Genomic DNA, 21,785 nt, shown 5'->3' on the forward strand with positions numbered 1-21,785 from the left:
TAGATAGGTAAGGAGTAGGAGAAAATGAGGAAGGGGGTAAGAGTGTTTAAAAAGAAATGTACTCATTACCCTACTTTTATACCTGTAACCTCCCTTTTATACCTATAACCACCTTTACAATAAATAGTTCCTCAAGGAACTAATTTGTCTTTTCTATCTCCTCATTTAGATACCACTTAGCATGATATGTAGCATTAGTATGTTGAATAAATAAATCCACAGTACTTAAATCTCTCCCAACCTCTTCTTCCCCCTGTCAAGTTGTAACAACATCACCCCAAAAGGTAAATGTAACAAACAAAAAGGGAATGGCATATATAAAATGCTTATGTCATAGGGGAGCTCTATGTGGAGTCTTTGAGGAACTTCCACACTGCTTTCCAAAGTGGTTGAACAAGTTTACACTCCCACCAACAATGCAGTAAGGTTCCCTTCTGTCCACATCCCCCCCAGCATCTGTTGTTATTAGAGTTCTTGATTATAGCCATTCTAACTGAGATGAGGTGGTATCTCAATGTTGTTTTGATTTGCATTTCTTTTATGGCAAGAGAGGTTGAGCATTTCATGTGTCTATTGGCCATCCTTCTTTCCTCTTCAGTGAAGTTTCTCTTTAAGTCTTTAGCCCACTTATTTATTGGGCAGTTGTTTCTTTGAAGATTTGTTGTTGGGGGGATTTAATTTTTTGAGTTCCAGGTATATTTTAGATATGAGACCCTTGACTGTTGTATGGCTAGTGAAGATCTTCTCCCAATCCGTGGGCTTGCTATTGATCTTGGGAGCTATGTACTTTGCCATGCAGAAGCTCTGCAATTTCATGCCATCCCATTTGTCCAACCTTTCTTTGATTTCTTGTGTTTCTGGGTCTCTATGACCCAGCAATCCCACTTTTGGGCATTTACCCAAATGATCACAAACAAGACCACACTAAAGCTACCAGCACGACTATGTTTATTGCAGCCTTATTTACCATAGCTAAGATATGGAACCAACCCAGATGCCTCTCAGTAGATGAATGGATCAAGAAAATGTGGTATATATACACAATGGAATTCTATGCCTCCATCAGAAAGAATGACCTTGCCCCATTTGTTAGGAAATGGAAAGACTTGGAAAAAATTATATGAAGTGAAGTAAGCCAGGCCCAAAGAAACATAGGTCCCATGGTTTCCCTTATTTGCAATAACTAGTATATGTCTGAGTCAAGCCAAGGTCATACAAGTTGATGTTAGGGGAATGAACCCCAAGATAAGTATTCAAATTATTTTGTTTTTTTTCCTTTCATGCAATTGTTTCTATCATATTTATAATATGATTTCTATGTTGCTTTGTATGTCCCTCCCCCACACTATAACCCATACTTTCACTGTATTTGATGTTGGTATAATTTGTGGAGGGGAAGGGAAAAAAACAAATCATTTAACTAGGGATACAGGTGGACCCATTGTAACAATGAGATGTACAAGTCGTTATGTCGAAAAACGAACTTAACAATTTTGGTGGGGGATGGGAGGAGGATTGGGTATGGGGAGGGGAGGAGTATGGGAAGGGCTGGGAAAGGGAAACAACGGGGAGGCAACAATGCTTGATAAGAAATGTATGCGTTATCTTGCCCATGTAATTGTAACTCCTCTGTACGGTATTCTCACAATAAAAAAAAAGTGCTTATGTATCACAGTACCTGGCACAAAAATGCTCAATAAATATTAGCTCTTGCCAATATTAGCTGTTGTTACATTTGTTTTTATAGATGAGAAAACTGAGTCATAAAGAAGCCAACAATTTAATGTACAATCCCACCGAGAGCAGGACTTCAAACTTAAGTCTGATTGGATCTAAACTCAAGCCCATTTTCTGCAGTGCTGATTACAACAGGTATTTGTGTTAAAACCTCATTACTAAGCTTCTTAAGACTAAGCTTCTTAAAGACAGGATATCATGACACTTTCTTTAATATGCACTGAGCCGAATTCAAACTCACTAGCTGATCTACTTTAAAATGGATTAAATGGGGCCTCAAATATCTCAAGCATAAAATGCAAGGTTTCAACATTTCCTTTTGTGAAACCAGTGAGTGAAGGAAATAAAAAGGTGAATGTCACTAACTAAGAGAGAGTAGGAGAAACATTAGAACTTATAGGTATAGGCAGAAACTTCTTGAATAGAGTCGCAGGGGTACAATAGATAGAAGAGAGACTTGACAAATGGGCCTACATCAAAATAAAAAGTTTCTGCACAGCTAAGGACATAGTTACTACACTAGACTGACAACCAACCAAATGGGAAAAGATCTTTACCAGCAATATATCAGACAAAGGCCTAATATCCACTATATACAAGGGCTCAGGAAACAAACACTTCCCAAACTTAATAAACCAATCACTAAATGGGAAAGTGAGCTATGGAGAGACTTCTCAGAAGAAGTAAGAATGGCAAAGAAATACATGAGCAAATGCTCATTATCCCTGGACATAAAGGAAATGCAAATCAAAACAACTCTGAGATTCCATCTCAGGCCAGTAAGATTGGCCAACATTGTGAATTTGAACAACAGCATATGTTGGTGGGGATGTAGGAAAAAAGGAACCCTACTGCACTGTTGGGAATGCAAACTAGTACAACCATTCTGACAGTAGTCTAGAGGTTCCTCAAAAAAAACCCAAACAGAATGTGGCTCAGTGGTAGAGCATTTGCCTTGCATGCATGAGGCCCTGGGTTTGATTCCTCAGCACCACATAAGCAGAAAAAAAAAGCCGGAAGTGGCACTGTGGCTCAAGTGGTAGAACACTAGCCTTGAGGTGAAGAGCTGAGGGACAGCGCCCAGGCCAAGTTCAGCCCTTACGACCGGAACAAAAAACAAAAACAAAAACCAAACAGAGACCTTTCCTATGACCCAGCCATACCACCACTCCTAGTCATCTACCCCAAGCATCATGAGTCAGGATATGATAAGGACATCTGCATATCCATGCTTATTTTGACACTACTTATAGCATCCAAGATATGGAAACAGCACAGATGCCCCACAATAGGTGAACAGAGTTAAAAAAATGTAGTACCTATACACAATGGAATTTTATACAGCCATTAGAAAAAATAAAATAATGTCATTTGTGAGGAAATGGATGGAACTAGAACAGATGTTACGTGAGGTAAGCCAAGCTCGAGAGACAAAAGGTACATGTTCTGTCTGATATGTGGAAATTAGATCTAAAATGCACTGGGAATGACAAATTACACAGAACCTGGATACTCACACACAGTGAAATCAAAAGTCTTAGGAGAGAAACACAATGGTGTGATGCCTAAGTGCCTTTTCATATTTATATAAATAATATACATACTGAAGTAAACTGCAAGATATGGAAACAAAAAACTTTTTTCTTTTAGGTTTTAGTTTTTGACGATTCGTCTTCTTTACCTTATATATGTTGTATTCATGTGTGTATCTTCAGGAGGGTGGGTAGAAGGGCACAGAACTCAAGGGAAAAAGGGTGAAAAAAATACATCAATGGAGTTCACTGATCATTGATGAAAATGAACTATATAATTCATGGGTAGAGACAGGAAGGAGGGATTGGGAGAGAATGAACAAACAGAAGACACTGTATGAAAGGAAATGTACTCATGATCTGATTCATGTAATTGTAATCCCTGTGTATACCACCTCTAAAGGTGTATATCACAATAAAGTAAATTAATTTTAGAAAAACAGTGAGACCAGATCACTCTTTTTTTTCTTTTTTCTTTTTTTCAGATTACTCTCTTAGTTAAGACTTTTGATATTTAGTCAACAAAGGCTGAGTCATTCTGCTTTAAAATATGTCCTTAGCTGTCCTAGCTGGGAGGCTGAGATTGTTTGGACTGCGATTCCATGCCAGCCTAGTCAGTCAATATTAGATAACATTCTGGAATTAGTTGAAAATCGTTTGAGCTATTATGATTGGTAAATATTTTTCATATGGGAGAGCCCTGATTTTTAGGTTAGGTAGGTAATAGGCTGCTTTTTGACCCCACAGAAGATAGACGAAAGCCTGAATCTCTCATCTTCATGAATGTGATTTTAGTTGGAAGTAGAGTCTTTGCAGATATAATCAGTTAAGCTGAGGTTTTAGTCTCTAAGACCATAAGACAATCGCAGTCCAATTCTGTCTGACACCCCTCTTAGAGGTGGTGAAGACATAGAGGAGAGGAAGAGGAGAGACAATTGAGGCAGGGTAAGAGTGTGGAAACGGCGAGCTGTGGAATATCTAGGATCCAGGATTACCACTGGATGCTGAGAGAAAACAGAGGGTTATCTGAGAACCTCACAGGAAGTCTGGCCTGGATGACAGTTTGATTCGGGACTTCTAGTTTTTAGGACTGCAAAAGAATGAATTTCTATATTTTTTAAAACCACACTCTAAAGAAAGCCACCCTGTAAAGAAATTCAGTGTTTATTTAACCTGGAGGTAAAAAAATGAAGCGATTTAAGCAGATGAGAAATAAAGTCTAATTTGTATTTTAGAAAGAGTACTTCATGGCTGGATGTGGGATGATGTGCTTCAATCCCAGCTATGCAGGATGCATTCATGGGAAGATTGCAGCTAGAAGGCAGCTCCATGCAAAAACACAAGTCCCTATCTAAAGAGTTAACTAAAGCAAAAAGACGGAGGTCATGGTTTAAGTGGTAGAATGCTTATTTTGCAAACATGAAGCCCTGAGTTCAAACCTCAGTTATACCAAGCGGGGAATAAAGGTTAAACAAAGATCATTTCATTTACAATGAGAAAAACATTAGAGTGACTAGAGTACACTTTTCTGGGTATATGTCATATCTCCCCGCTCAGAGTGTCAAATTTGTAACAGGAGACTATACTTTATGTTTCTGTCCATTCATGCATTTCTCATACCTGTCAGATTCTTCACTCCTAGGTAATTTTTTTCTAACTGATCAAATAAAATAATCAAATGATTGAACTTTTTACTATAAACTTATAAGTTTATAGTAAAAGATCTAGTTCAGCTTTGTATCCTCTGTACCTAATGTATACCAGATTGTCACAAGAGCAAAATGTTAAGGTTTAAGAACTAAGTAAATTCAATGAGTAAGTAGCAGTTAGTCTTATTCTTAACAGATCGTGCATAGGGGAGAAAAAGAGACTATGAACTAAACACTTTAGGCAACACAATGCTTCCATGTGGAATTAGGCTATAAAACACAAAGGGAAAGATGGCCAAGTCCTCATTTCTGACATCACCACTGTTGGAATAACTGGTGGACATTTGATACTGGTGACTCAGGTCACAGACAGAGATGGAGAAATAATCATTCCATTCAATTCATTTCAAACTACTCACCACAGGAATTATTAAAAATGAAAAGAACTTCTCTGTTGGAAATATGGTTCATTTTAATGTCGCCAAGGTAAAGTATAGACATCAGAACTCCCTGACCCCATTTGTTACTTATTTCTTTACTATGTTATTGATTTAAAGACATTGTCTAAGTCATTATTTGGAAGGAATTCCCCTATTCCTTTTGAAATGTTTTATTTTCTGACATAGCAATAATTAGTATGATAGATATGTACATTCACTACAAAAGGGTTGGTTTATAGTCACATCAGCTATTTTGATATACATATTCTAGTTATCAACTGATAAATTCCATTAATTTTAAAAATAAAACATACCTTTCTCGATTTTCTGTCAAAATAACCTCAAAATTATTTTCAATGGCAACACATGTTCTTTCTGTAAATTTATGCTACTCTTTACAAAAACCACTTAAAACAGAATCTGGCTTTGTGCTTTACACAAATACAAATGGGGCAATTTGGATAATGAAAATAAATGAATAATAGCAGTGCTAATATAGTTGATCCTATTTGTGATGGCTCATTAACTTTGTACAGGATGCAATTTACTGTGCTGCATTAGGAGTTGATAATGTTACAATGTGGAACTATTAGCTATTAAAGATGGCTACGATGGGAAATTAGCAGAAAGCTTATTCATTCATTAGGCAGTGGGTATTCCCTTTTATATGTATAAACATTTTAAACCATGCACTCAAGAAGACCACACACAGGAGAAAGAAAAAAAAAAGAAAGACAAGAACTAACTGGAGCACTATTAATAAAATAACTAGCTTTTATCAAGATCACACTGTAAGCACTTCAAATACATTTGTCTACATGATCTTTACAGCAAACCTATCAGGTAATTAAAAATTCGGTCCAAATCAGAGACCAATGATAGTTGGAATTTAGATTCAGATAGCACATATGGCTCCAGTACCTCTGGTCTTAGTTATTGATACTAAGACAAACTACCTCCCTATTCCTGCCTTATCTTCAACTTCATCTTGTTTAGAATTAAGAACAAATAACAAGCCTAGTGTTTTTTCAACAATATGAGAAGACACACTAACACAGCCATACTTATGGATGATTGTTCAATTGTTCTAGGGAAAAAAGAAGAGGGGAGAATGTAGTTTGAAAAGCTATAGTCAATGTCATTCTTTCTGATGGAAGCATATAATTCTGTTGTGTATACATGCCACATTTTCTTGATCCATTCATGCACTGACGGGCATCTGGGTTGATTCCATATCTTAACTGTGGCAAACAATTGCCCCATTTGTAAAGAAATGGGGAAAACTTGGAAAAAATTATATTAAGTGAAGTAAGCCAGATCCAAAGAAACATAGGCTTCATGGTTTCCCTCATCTGTAATAATGAGAATGTGCCTATAAATATGAAAGTAATGGATAGTAAAAGACAAAAAATTACACTTGGACATGATTAATTAAACAGCATTCTAAACATTCACACAGTGAGAACAAATCCTTAGAAGAAGATCACAAGGGCTCAATAGCTATGTGCATATGAACATATAAAATGTTTATTTAAATGAATTCCAAGAAATGGAAACAAGAGTTTTTTTCTATTGTACTGCTTGCAGTCATTTTTTCTTTCTGTTTATTCCCTTTTGTCACTGGTTTTGATTTCTGTACCTTGTCTTATATATAAATATATCTGATTTGGGAAGGGGAAAGGGAAGCATAAAAACAGTGGAACAAAAGGTGAACCAATTCAGCAGTGATACTCACTAGACACTCTGTTGGAAATGGACTATACGACTTGGTGGGGAGAGGGTTGGGAGGGGGGAAACTGGGAGAAAATGAGGGAAGGGATGATGCTGTTCAAAAAGAAATGTATTCATTACTTGATTTATGTAACTATAGTCCTTCTGTAATTACCTTTATAAAAAATTTTAAATTTATAAAAAGCTATAGTCAGGAAATCTATTGTTTTCATAATATTCACAACAGAATAAAGTTGGACAAAGAAAATCCTAGTTCATGGGATATGCTAAAGAAATAACACTGGGAGGGAAAACATATTCTTCAAATGTTGACAAACACTTCCACTCCCTGATCGCTAGTCTTCTGTCATCTGGCTATGGAATCCTGGGAGAATCGCAAAACTCAGTACAGCTCTCTCTCTCTTGAGGTTGCTCTATGTCATCTCAGAGAAGTGCTTTCCCAAATACCACTGCCAAAGCCCTGTTAATAATTTCTGTGCTCTGGAGAAAAAGAACAAGAGTACAGGATAGTAACTTTCTCCTACAGAAAACTATATTCAATTTACAGGCATGTCTTTTAATCTGAAGTTATGTTTTTGTTACTTGTAATTTTTAACGATAAAATGAGGACACAAATTAGATGATAGAAGGCCTCTTTCTTTTTCTCTGGTTGTGTATATGTATAGTCCTAGGAATGAATTCCAGGGGTGTTGAGCCTGTTCAATGTGCTCTAGCAGTGATTTATAGATCCCATTATTTTTAAAATGTCCTTATTTAACTAATAAAGGAGTTGCTTTATTCCTACGGAAAACTTTTCTGATATGCCATTGATTATGGAAGCATGTAAAAGGTACCAATACTTTATTTTCCAACTCATAATTTCCAGGATCTTCTACATTTCCACTACTCTTCATAGTTCATTAACACATTTTATATGAACTATCTAACTTGGTATTTTATAAAGTACATATATTCTATAAAATAATCTCATTCTCCACAGATTAAACCAAAATCATATAACCCATTAAAGGAGAGCCAGATTCCATCTCATGCTTACCATCTCTTAATCCTATTAGTTTTCCAGATTGTAAATAGTTCATGAATCCAGCCATATAAAAGAATCATAAGGAAATATTTTAAACATATAGAACAAATAACTCTGCATTTCTAGAGAAATGGAGTATAAATGTTGTGTCTTGTAAGAGCTTTCCATGTGATCCTGTTAGGAGGTCAAATGTGGCGGTCACTACAAAGTGGCACTTGCCTCTGTGCATCTGGCTTTACAGTAGGAATAGGAGTTAGGAGTTAGACAGATCAGGGTATTCCTAGATGAGTCATATTATCACTTGAACCCCAGTTTCTCTATCTGTGAAATAAGAAGAGTGTTGTCTAAAAAACAGGTTGCTTGCTGGGTTCCAGTGGCTCACGCCTATAATGCTAGCTACTCAGGAAGCTGAGATCTGAGAATTGAGGTTCAAGGCCAGGCAGACAGGAAAGTCCATAATCTCCAATCAACTACCAAAAAAGCTGGAAGTGGAACTGAGTTTTGAGTAGTAGAGCACTAGCCTTAAGCACAGAAGCTCAGGGACAGAAACCAAGTCCTAGGGGCTGGGAAGGTGACTCAGTGGTAGAGCGCTTGCCTTGCATGCCTGAGGCCCTGGGTTTAATTCCTCAGCACCACATAAGCAAAAAGAAAAAAGTCAAAATTGGCATTGTGGCTCAAGTGGTAGAGTGCTAGCCTTGAGCTGAAGAGCTGAGGGACAGCACCCAGGCCCAAAGTTCAGGCCCCACAACTGGACACTCCCCCCTCCCCAAAAGAAACCAAGTCCTAAATTCAAGCCCCAGGACTGGCATACACATGGAAAAAAGTGGAAACTGTTATTTTACCATTGCTTCTACCACTAATAAGATGCTTACCATTACTGAGCAAGAATTAGGTCTATGATTCTAGAATTTTCTGGATGCAAATTTATAATAAATACAAGTAAGCTATTGATTTGTATTTATAGTTTTCTCTATAAAATACCAATATCTGCTCATTGTTAAAGTGGATTTTGGTTCTAGAGAGCTGATGACTGTATGTAGTGTTAGAGTTAGAGATCCAGACAAGTTAGAAGAAGTGACTCTGAGAAGAGGACTGAGCCAGATAATTTCAATAAATTGGTGCTTATTAATGACAGATTCCATTGTTATGCTATTATCTTCATAACTTATATCTAGTCTCAAAACTATCTGAAGCAGCTTATGGAAAGTTATAACACAAAAATTAAATCCCAAGGAAAAAAATCTAATAATCCTCAACAAATAGGGTAGAAAAGGAAGAGAAAAAAATGAGGCTGAGAAATGAATTTTTAGGAACTAAAATAATCTGTTTATAAAACCACACATTTAAGGCACGGACCCAAGTGGTGTAGCACTTACCTAGTAGGCATGAAGTCACGAGTTCAAAGACTAGTACTGCCAACAACAACAACAACAACACAAACCAACCAATCAAACAAAAAATCCTCACCACTACCAAAAATTCTATATAGTTAAAACTTGGACTCCTGACTATGGTGGATTTATTTATTTATTGATTGATTTCCGATGTTGGAAAACAAAGATTTTTAAAGATTGAAAATACTCATTATTAGTAAAAGGATAGAGCTTAAGTAAAGGATTATTTTACAATTACAATAAGATGTACATATTAGACTCTATACAATAGCAAGTTTTACTCTTTTTTTTTAATTGTGAAAATACCGTACAGCAGGGTTACAATTACATGGGCAAGATAATGAGCACATTTCTTATCAAGCATTTTTGCCTTCTCCTTCGTTTCCCCTTCCCATCCCTTCCCATCCCGCCCCTCCCCCCAGCCAAAGTTGTAAAGTTCGTTTTTTGACATACGTCTGTATCTGATGTTGGTATACTCTTCTTTTTATGATTAATTTCTGAAGTTATTTTCCCTTCTCTCAAAGTACAAATAGCACCTAGACATTTCTTCTGTATTCCTTTATCATCTATTGTGCTACATCCTCCCATTTTTTTTTAACTCAGGAAAGATTTAATCACACAAATACAGGATGTGACAGAAAGGATTACAAATTATCCCCCTTATGAATCTACGGTAAGTTACAATTTTTGAGCCTTGTGTGCGATCAACTCAATTTATTACTTCCACCATCTGCACTAGTTATAATTAAAGTGAAAAGTGTGCTATTTCAGACTCAGTTTTCTTTCTGGTCATCTGTCAAGGCCCTAACTGAAGCTCACCCACTAGGCTGTCCCCAGAGCCTTCTCTTTTTCTGGTTTCCTTGCTTCCAGGATCTTCTGCTACAAGCATCAATAATTGCAGCTGTAATAGTTTTCCTGAAGAAGAGCTCTGATTTTCATTCTTTCTACCTCAAAAATTCATGGCCACCTACTCTTTATAACAGTCCTGTATGTCATTCATGCCACTATAACTATCACCCAAACAACCTCTCCACTTATGATGCCCTTGAGGTAACTCTGCTCTTCAGCTAAGTTAAGTTACTTGGTGTTTAAATTCAACCAAAGTATTTACATCACTGTACCATATGATTGTCCCCTGCAATACAAATAAATAGAGAAAATAATACCCACAGTAATACCGAGTCATAATTCTTATGTATTAGTTACAATTCTTTTCTAGTATGGTATAATTTCCATTTCCCATATTTAACAAGTCGCTGTCTTAAGAATCTAAGTTAGGTGGGTACGGATGGTTCATACCTGTAATCCTAGATACTCAGGAGGCTGAGATCTGAGGATTGCAGTTTGAAACTATCCTTGTCAGGCAAGTTTGTAAGACTCATATCTCCAATTAACCAGCAAAAAAGTGAAAGTAGAGCTGTGGCTCAAGCGGTAGAGCACTGGCTTTGAACAAAAAAGCCTAAGGAACAATGCCCAGGTTCTGAGTTCAAGTTCTAGTATCAAAACAAAACATCCCTCCCACAACCCAAACAAGTTGTTAAAGATGTATACATATATACATTTTCATTTTATTTACCATATAAAATTTATTCTCTAGTAAATAAATTATTTAATAAGTAAATATTATATACAATAGAACAAGTCATAAAGAAAAAGGAAATAATGTCATTTGCAGAAGATAGCTAGAAGTGATAAATATCAAAATACAAGTATCTAGATATGAAGATGGCATAACCCAATAGAGTTTAGGGAAGATGAGGAAAGAGAGGAAGACAGCGAAGTAATCTGATTAAAATATGATAAATGTGTCTGTGAAATATGGCAAAACAAGCTACAACTACTATACACAAGTAAATGAACAAGAGGAAGGTAAAACAAGTTCTGTTAAGGGGTATATACTAGGGAAGGGGGAGGATGAATTGGGAGAGTAAAAGAAGGTGATTATAGTAAAAATACCTTATATACATGTCTAAGCAGAAAATGAAACTGTTGAGATTGTTCTGAGAAGTGGGGAGTACTAGAGGGGGTAAGGCTGATGGGATACATCGTATGTCTATATACAAATGTGGAAATGAAGCACCTTGTACAACTAATATGTGCAAATAAAAATAAAAAGCCTTAAATAAAAAATTTAATTCATTCTTTAGCTGTTCAGATAGGCTTTCCTTTCAGTTGCCAAGGTGTATGGAGCCAGCTGGCAGGAAGATTTTAGCAAAAAACAAACAACTAAACAATTTTCATGTCAAACTTCCATGCAACAGAAACAAAGAACTAGTTTGCTGACTTGTTTTGTTTATTTTGGTTCATGCACCAATGTAATGTATTAAGAACAACACTGGAATGAATATTAGAAGACATGGTCTTTAGTCCTTCTTCTGCTATTACCAACCATAGAATTGAGAAGATTATGTAAAATTTCTGGTCTTTGTTTTTAGTTTTAAAAACTGAAGATATTTGTTCCCTTATTCAGTGTGCAAATACTTTTATATAATTGCTCTTGTATATTTATTTGCTTTACAATTCTGTACCATTCCTAAACATTTTGTACGTTCCCCAAGACTATTTTGAAACCATGGAGAGTCCTAGAAATGGATATTTGTAAAGCATCATAAATCATTTTGTAAGTATTTAAAAAATATAAGTAATGTTGTTCAAATGTGTTGCTTTAAGAGCTTCTGCATGGCAAAGGACATAGCTAGCAAGATCAATAGAAAGCCCACGGATTGGGAGAAGAACTTCACTAACCATACAACAGACAAGGGTCTCATATGTAAAATATAACGGGAACTCAAAAAATTAAATCCCCCAACAACAAATCTTCAAAGAAACAACTTCCCAATAAATAAGTGGGCTAAAGACTTAAAGAGAAACTTCTCTGAAAAGGAAAGAAGGATGGCCAATAGACACATGAAGAAATGCTCAACCTCTCTAGCCATAAAAGAAATGCAAATCAAAACAACATTGAGATACCATGTACCCCAGTTAGAATGGCTATAATCAAGAACTCTAATAACAACAGATGCTAAAGGGAATGTGGACAAAAGGGAACCTTACTACATTGTTGGTGAGAGTGTAAACTTGTTCAACCACTTTGGAAAGTAGTATGGAGGTTCCTCAAAAGACTCCACATAGAGCTCCCCTATGACCCAGCAATCCCACTTTTGGGCATTTACCCAAATGTTCACAAACAAGACCACACTAAAGCTACCAGCACGACTATGCTTATTGCAGCCTTATTTACTATAGCTAAGATATGGAATCAACCCAGATGCCCCTCAGTAAATGAATGGATCAAGAAAATGTGGTATATATACACAATGGAATTCTATGCCTCCATCAGAAAGAATGACATTGTCCCATTTGTTAGGAAATGGAAAGACTTGGAAAAAATTATAGTAAGTGAAGTAAGCCAGGCCCAAAGAAACATAGGTCCCATGGTTTCCCTTATTTGCAATAACTAGTATATGTCTGAGTCAAGCAGAAAAGGTCAGATAAGCTATGTTAGGGAAATGAACCTTAAGATATGTATTCAATTTTTTTCTTTCATGTGATTGTTTCTAACACATTTATAAGATTATTTCTTTGTTGCTCTGTATGTCCCTCCCCCATGGCATAACCCCTGCTTTCACTGTATTTGATGTTGTCATAATTTGTGGAGGGGAAGAGGAAAAATAAATCGTTGAAATAGGGATACAGGTGGACCCATTGCAACAATGAGATGTATAAGTCGTTATGTCAAAAATGAACTTTACAACTTTGGTGGGGGGGGGGAAGGTTGGGAGGGCAGGGGGAGGATGGGATGGGAAGGGGAAACAAAGGAGGAGGCTACAATGCTTGATAAGAAATGTACTCATTATCTTGCCCATGTAATTGTAACCCCTCTGTACAGTATTTTCACAATTAAAAACGAAAAAAAAATGTGTTGCTTTAAAAGGTATTGTTTGGATGATCTTTAAGGCCTCTACTACCATTAAAATGTTAATATTGGAGAATAAAATTTACATTTGGAATTTATATATGTTGCACATAAAGAAAATATCAGGTATGTTAAAAAAATATGTCTGCTCTCCTACCTGAGAAATTTTTGGACATGCCAGTTCTATCTCATGATTCTAACCCTTATGAAGATTTATTGATCAGTTTCCCTCTTGAATGCATAAAACTTTGTGTGGTATCTCATAGCTCTTCTAATTATTTTTTAGCCTTTTTATTACTACATGCTTGCAGGACAGGGATTTATTTTTTGGTGATAATTCTATGGATATACTCAATGTACTCTGGAATAGGTTCAGTACTCTGTTCTCTAAATTGTTAAAAGTCATTTGTAGACTTAAGTTGTAAATAAACATATGAACTTAAAACTACTGCAAAATATTACATGTTTTTCTTATTTTGCTAGTTGTAATTATATAGATTCTAAAGTTAGAACATTTCAATCAATGTTGTCTTAGATAAGGCAAATCGTAAAATGTCTGCTTAGGAAGACATAAAACTCTGTGGTCAATAAGTTCACCCAGAGAAACTATCTATTCTAAAATTTAGGCTATTCATCACAATACAAAACGTGGACCTTAGTACAAATAGAGCAACTCCATGGCAAACAAACTGAAAACAGAAATAAGTCTTTGATATTCCATTTTAATGGGTTACCAGGCTGAAATCCAACCCAGCTGACAGAAACATAGCTTTTCCTACAGTTTGTCTGTCTTTTCTTTTCTTTTCTTTTCTTCTCTCTCCCTCCCTCCCTCCCTCCTTCCCTTCCTCCTTCCCTCCCTCCCTTCCTCCCTTCCTTCCTTTCCTCCCTTCCTCCCTCCCTCCCTCCTTCCCTCCCTTCCTCCCTTCCTTCTTTCCTTCCCTCCCTCCCTCTTCCTTTTCTTTTCTTTTTGGTTAGTCGTGGGTCTTGAAGTAGAGCCTTGGCGCTGTCCCTGAGCTTTTGCACTCAAGGCTAGCACTCTATGACTTTGTGCCCCAGTGCCATTTCTAGTTTTCTGGTTGTTAATTGAAGAATCACATGGACTTCCTGCCCAGTCTGGCTTTGATCTGTGATCTTCAGATCTCAGCCTCTTGAGTAGCTAAGATTACAGGCATGAGCCATGGGTGCCTGGCTCTCTGAACTTTCAATACGATCTGAGACAGTAATGTAACAAGTTCTACTGTTTATGTAGGGGTTTCAGAGTCCCTCTCACTGGGATTTATTCTGAAGCCCTAAGTAGAAAAAAAATCACAACAATCTCTCTCTCTCTCTCTCTCTCTCAGAGACATTCATGTTAGCGGTAACATCCAAGTCTAGTGATTATGTGACACATAATGCTAAACAAAAACACAACTCTAGTTTACTAGTCTCCTTCAGACACTTGTACTTTCGACTGAAATAAACTTCTCTTTTCAAATGTGCCACCATTCATAAACTCTCAAAGGGCAGCATCGAGAGTGGGATTCTATTTGCAGAAAGGCACTAGACCTTCAGGATAAATTAATGAAAAGAACCAGCACTTACTTGACATAAACCACTGATGCACATATCCAAAGATTCTGTGTAGCAACGTGTACCATCTAGGACCTTCGGTGCTAGCTCAACAACCAGGGCTGTTCCTTTGGCTTGGCACTTGAGTGAACATGGGTTGTCAGGGTCGTTGGAAACCGGAAGCCATTCATAAAACTGGCCATGATGCTTCACATCGTTATGGGCTGAGCATTGCTGTGCTCGGAAGTCACCTGCTTCTGGTGGGCAATCCTGGAGAGGAAGGAGAAGAGGGAACAAATACACATTAAGAGTACAGCCTCATATAGAAAGCTTGAGAAGCTGTGAGGTCTTTGAAGGTCATAGAAAACAAAGTAAATGTCCCGATCATTACAGACAATTCCTATCCTATCATTTGAAACATTATTTGGCTCTTAAAGTATGGAGATTGAAGTAAGTAATCAGTTTGACATATTTTTTCCAATTGAGGTTAAATGAGAAAGAAACTAGCCTGAAACCAGTCTTCAAATTGACACTAGTTGGGAAAACAACCATTTTGAAATGTGTCTATTGACATATAAACTCTTTCACACTGCAGATGGTCTTTTAACCTTGCAACTAAATAGATCCTGAGACTAAGACAAGAGCATTTTGTCCCATTTAGTCCTGACATTCAGAGAATGACTTTTTTTGGAATTGGTTGTGGTTTTGAGGCAAGGTTTCACTATGTAGCTCAGGCTGACCTCAGCCTCAAAATCCTCCTGCTTCTGTCTCAGAATGTTTGTATTACAGGCATGTGCCACCACACCAGATTTAGTAATGGTGGCAAAGAGTTAGGATAATTTCATTCAAAAAGTTTGTGAGGATGGTTGGATTTTTTTTTTGTAGAACTCAAGTTGCACAGTATCTATAATTAATCATTGAAGAACAAAAATATTGGCATTTATGCATGCATCCCTTTGGATTTAGGAAGAGTAGGGGTGAAAAGGGCTGGACTTCCTGCTCTGATGTGTGTGAGCACACCCAATGTTCTCCCTATGCCTAGTTTTCCTGGTACTCAGGCCAGAGACATCAATTTACCCTCAAGGTTGTTGTGAGAAGTTCATGTTCTTATGCCAGCTATTCACCAGCATGGGAAGACTCCTAGCATATGGTAGTGATCATTGTAATGGTTTAATGAGGCTACTGACAAGTAAGCCTCTCGATTTGAATTTTAAATCATATTGACAGAGACCAAGAGGAAATTAGAATCCTTTAAACATATATCCCCTACGGGGTAATTTTAAATGTGAAAAGCTGTGCCTAACAATGGCTATTTCCTAAAAAAATGATAAAATTCAGTGCCTTTAAAAGGACTATTCCATTAGGTACCAGTGGCTCATGGCTTTAATCCCAGCTATATAGGAGACTGAGGTTTGAAGATCATGGTTTGAAGCCAGTCTGGGAAAACAAGACAGAAATATCCATATTTCAAATTAAATGGCTCAAGTGGTAGGGCATCAGCCTTGAGTGGAAAAAGTTAAAGGGCAGTGCCGAGGCCCTGAGTACAAGCCCTGTATAGTATAAAAACCAAACCAAACCAAACAGACTTATTCCTTAGAAAGGCTTTTAAAAAATCACTTTTGGTTAGTTGTGGGGCTTGAACTCAGGGCTTGGGCGGTTTCTCTGAACACTTTTGCTCAAGGCTAGCACTCTACTACTTGAGCCGCAGCACCATTTCTTGTTTTTGAGTGGCTAATTGGAGATAAGAGTCTCACAAGGACTTTTTCTGCCTGGTCTGGTTTCCAACCATGATACTCAAATCTCAGCTTCCTAAGTTAGAAAGGGTTTTTGACAGTTTTTTTCCTCTAAGTATCTTCAGAATGAGATTTACTATGATGATTTTAGACTATATAGTTATAGACAGCCTAATTATTATGAAGAATTTGCATATGACCTGGAGAAATTCTTTTTATGTTTTTTATTGTGAAAATACTGTACAGAGGAGTTACGACCTGGAGAAATTCTTGTCACAGCATTGTAATTTTGGGAGTTCTCGAATACTGTTTCTTTCTCTGAAAATCTCTACATTACATGAGCTTTTGGAGAATAGAATTGTTCTTTATTTAATAAAATTCAACTTCTTGATGTGTCCCAAACTTTTGTGGGTAGCATATAAAGCTCTGCTATCTGGAGGAACACAAATTCTGTCTAGGTAAGCTAGGACATAAACAATTAGACTTAGTTCAACTAAGCACATGATATAGTTCAAAATAAAATGCAAAAATCCAAAGACAATTGATTAGTAGTAATAAATATGTTTATTGTGAAAAAGTACAGTAATAAGGGAGAAGGAAGATTTCTTTTATATAACAAATACATATGTACCATCAAATCTTAAATTATTTTGCATATTGTCTGAAAAAGGTATGATTAAAACTCATACCTTTCTTATTAGTTTTATTTTTTTCTTATTATTACCTTTGTTTGTTCTTTCTCTCTTTGAGATAGATTTTTTACTAGCTCAGGCTGATTTAAAACTTGCCAAGTATTCCATGTTGGCTTTGAGCTTATGATCCACCTACCTCATTCTCCTAAATGCTGGGATTACGGTATATACTTCCATGCCTGGCAATTATTAGCTTCTTAAGATAAAACACAGTTTAAAAATTCTAAAGAATTAATAAATGGATATGTGTGTGTTATATAGGATATTATTTACTGATTGTGTGATTGTGAGATATCAAATAAAAACTATAAACTGCTAACCTATGATGTAAACCACAAAACAGGTAAATTGTTTTAAATCGTGACAGCCACCCAAATTAAATTCCAGCATTTTAACACCAGTCCATTTCATACCATGTACTTTAAGAGCATAGACAAACTAATTTAATATGAGTTCTTAACAATTTACATTCCAGCCAGGCTTGGGTGGCTCATACTTGTAATCCTAACTACTCGGAGACTGAGTTTCTGCCAGATGTGGCAGAAAATTCTGTGAGACTTTTACCTCTAATTAACCATCAAAAAAGCTGGAAGTGGAGTATGGTTCAAGTAGAAGAGCACCAGTGTTGTGTGGAAAAAGCCAAACAAGCAAGAACCCAAGGCCCTGAGATGAAGCCCCAGTTCTGGCACCAAGAGAAAAAAAGTTTACATTTACATTCCAATGGCAAGACTACAAGTTGTCTGTTTTACAAATTCTACTAATATCTGCTGGGACTTCACTTATTTCTGCCCTAAAACCTTATAGTTAACTACAGCTCTCAAATTCCTCATATACTTCCAGACCCTCCATTTAAAACACTAAAGAACTTCTCTCAAGTTGCTGCTTTCCTGGCTCTGCAGGTTGAACACACCTAGTTTTATATCATCTGCAGCAAGTGTGCTTGGTATCATCACATGAGAAAGTCCAAATGTTGACTTTAATTTAATCAAGGATTTTCTCTTGCCTAATATCATTCACCCAAGGCCTCATTTGGCTGCTCTATAGTACAGAAGAAAGATTGAAGTGAACTCAGTGAAACAGAATAGGAAGAAACTTGTTTGAAACAGTCCTGAATCCTTCCTGTTTTTACTTTTGCTTCTTGTTTTCTATAGCACAATAAATACAATTCAACCAGTTCTAAAGAAGATAACTCTAAAGTTAGGCTAAATCACCATTGTCTTAAAATAAGAAGGATAACATATACCTGAGATGTTTTAGTATGAACTAGAAATAATTTCTTCATTCATCCAATTCCAACAAAGGTACTGATTACATTTTTTCCTTCTTATTATTATATTTGAGTAGTCATATAAACAGTTGCCAGTAAAAAAAGCAGTTTATGAATACAATTTTTTAACTGTAGTTTTTTCTCTTGTCTTTTTTGGTACTCTGGATTGAATCTAAGACATGGTACTTGGTGGGCCAGTGCTTTGCCACTGAGCTATATCCCAGTCCTCAATTATGATTTTTAATTGATGAGACTATATTATCTTAGTACAGAGAGAAAACTCCTATAGTCTCTTGAGTCCTTCCATTGGACAAAAATGTGTTTGATTCTCCTCATCTTTATTAAATAAAACTCAAGTGAGGTAATCTTAAAACTAATAAAAATGAAGCTGAAATATTAAGACCTTTAGGTTTTCTTGACTGTGACAAAATTAGAAAATACAGTTAGACACATCACAGAAAAGCAACATGAAGACAAAGTTTCCATTTGCTCTTATTTGTATATCACAAGATCACCTGTTTTAGGTTTTATGTTTTTTCACAATTGGAAAAATACCTCCAAGAATACTAATGTTTGTGAATACCTTTACTCACTTTTATCACTGTTCTCTTTCTTTCTACTTACATTTTTTGTATATTCTGCTAAATTGAGAATGCACTTAGAGCCTGGAGTAGAGAGCTAGATAGAAACTGAACTTGTATTTTCTTGATGTTTGAATTTATTTGTACTTGGCAAAATGTAACTTCCTGTTTTAAGAAAAGGACTTAAGAGAGCTTATAAAACAGGTTCAGAAAGCTTCTTGGACATCAAATAGCTCTTACAAAATAACATTTTGATGATTTAAGTGTAAATGAATCAGAAACATATGAATCAAATTTCCCTTGAAATACACATGTTTAAAAATTAAGGGAAGAAAAGATCTGGCAAAGGATTTTTTATTTGAACCCAAAACTTGTCAAGCATAGTTCAAGACACCCTCAGACCCTTAATGTGTCTGGGTCATCCAGCTTTAAGACTGGAAACCTCAGGAAAGTTACTATAGTTTCTGTTCCTGCAAAGTATGGAAACAAATAATAACAACAGCAGAACAACTATTATTTACACAGAGATTTAACCTCCATGAAATTTTATAATTATAATTTGGTCCATTATTAAACCAGTGTACTTCCTGAGACTCTTAAAAGTCAGATTTAGAAACGGGTGCCTTCAAGTGCTTGGAAAAATACTTAACAGCTTTTCCTGGACTTTGTCTTATCAGCTTCTGGAGATGCATCGCTGACAAGTTAGAGTTCTGGTGGCTTTCCTCAGGTGGACAAAAGGCAAAATGTACTGAACATATGCAATGTGGGATGCTAGCCCTCATAAAACATCAATGGTAGATATGTAAAGTGAAAACAAATGAATTATGATTTATATATTTTTGCATGGAACTTGGTGCTAAAAAAAACAATGATACAAAATCTAGCGATTGAACCAAACTCATAGTACCCCTCCTCAACAACCTCACCAAAAACCATGATGGAGGAAGAATGGATTAGACTGAAGATCTCCATCTTCCAGCTTCTTATATAGCTTCTAAAACATCAGCAAGTAGAAATGGAGCAAGAGAAAGGAGAAAGTTCCTTTTAACTCCTAAAAGTTAACACACCTGTAGATCGGCAGCTGTGTGTCAGCTAATGAAGTGGGACATCCTCACTCTGTGAAAATCTATTTTCTTTGTAAATTAACCCATGGATAACTGTACTTAGGCCCTCAATATAATAGTTTTTATCTCCAATTTTTAAGTACTTAGTCCTGACTGTGTCAGAGCTTTCTTCTTTTAAAAACACACAAATACAATCTAACCTTTTATTTGCTCCCATTATAATTCATAAAGTCCTGTGGAGTTCTGCCATATATGAATCCAATTCAAAACATTTTCTGGTTAATCTCCTAGCTAGTGGGAAAGATAAGATGGATCCCAGATGTGCCTGATGATGAGAGGTGGATCAGATTACAATGTGGGACAGAAGAGGGTCAGGCTTTTCAGAGTTTACTCACTGGGCAACATGTAAAAGATTCAATCTCAGCAGCTAAGGTGGCAGCATATGAAAAGACTCTAGAATGGCTTTGAAAAAGCATACAGAATGTAGATTCAGGATCACGAGAAGTATTAGTTTGTTCATTTTCATTCTTGTTAAAGAATTCCTCAGCTTTACCTCTGTCCTTAAGTATTCCCACAATGGTTGGCTTAGTCTATTAACTTTGCTTTCTCATTTGCCTTATCATGTGAGCATCATGGTATAGACCTAATATTTTGGTTCTATACTTTCAGTCATGAAGTCAAGTAAACTCTGAGCATTGTATTAAGAAGATGACTCCATCATACTACTGAAAAACTATTCTTATTTCATTTTTCCTTGCCAGAACTGCTCTTCTAAGCCTCCTATTTCCTTTTTCTATGGCCTCCATCACTCATCTGCCATAAAAGTTAATGGGAAAGAAGACAAAAGTAGAATTGCATGGTAAGGCATGTGCTCTGTTCTCAAAAAAAATCACTCAATCACCTATTTACAAGTAAAAAAATGGAAATTTTTGAGTATTTGATAACCAGAAAAAAATCTTAACCCTTCTAATATTTTACCCTTACTCTATTAAGAATCCTTAATGTCTAGATGATAAAACAGGAAAGGATGACTATAAAAAGTTCTTTTATAATCGATGGATATAGACTATAGACAAATTCCTACTAAAGCTCCAGTATCTTAGCATATTGCCATTTATGTTGAGTTGTTGCTTTCACATATTTTGGTCTTTATTACTTGGCTTTCTGTTTCTTGTATTGAAAGTTAAGGTGAAGACCTTGAATAATAAAAATCTACTGGTACAATCCAACTTATTGTGATATTTCACTCCTAGAACCACAGGCATATTTCAGCGTAACCATGTTTCCATTTGTACCTCCAATTAGAGCCTCCCTCCTCTGAATTCCACAGCTAGACACAGACCTGCTTATTTGTCATCTGAATGTCTAAGACATCACACACTCATTACCGAAAGCTTGATCCAATTCTCCTCAGGGCTCCAGCAAATCAGATCCTCCTTCAGCCTTTCCATTTAGGTTCCCCAACCCTGAGCTCCAG

At 36.3% G+C, this 21,785-nt stretch overlaps 1 protein-coding gene across 1 annotated transcript in view; it reads right to left on the reverse strand.

Moving 5' to 3' along the window:
• Positions 1-21,785, reverse strand: part of Adamtsl1 (ADAMTS like 1) — a 391,483-nt gene that overhangs the window by 283,433 nt on the left and 86,265 nt on the right. Inside the window, exon 4 of the mRNA XM_042692956.1 lies at positions 15,005-15,241. Coding sequence (XP_042548890.1) covers positions 15,005-15,241 — 237 coding nt within the window. The remainder of the gene's footprint in view (positions 1-15,004; positions 15,242-21,785) is intronic.

Source organism: Dipodomys spectabilis, unplaced genomic scaffold (genome assembly GCF_019054845.1).
Source record: "Dipodomys spectabilis isolate Male_0828 unplaced genomic scaffold, ASM1905484v1 ptg000158l, whole genome shotgun sequence".
Classification (NCBI taxonomy): domain Eukaryota; kingdom Metazoa; phylum Chordata; class Mammalia; order Rodentia; family Heteromyidae; genus Dipodomys; species Dipodomys spectabilis.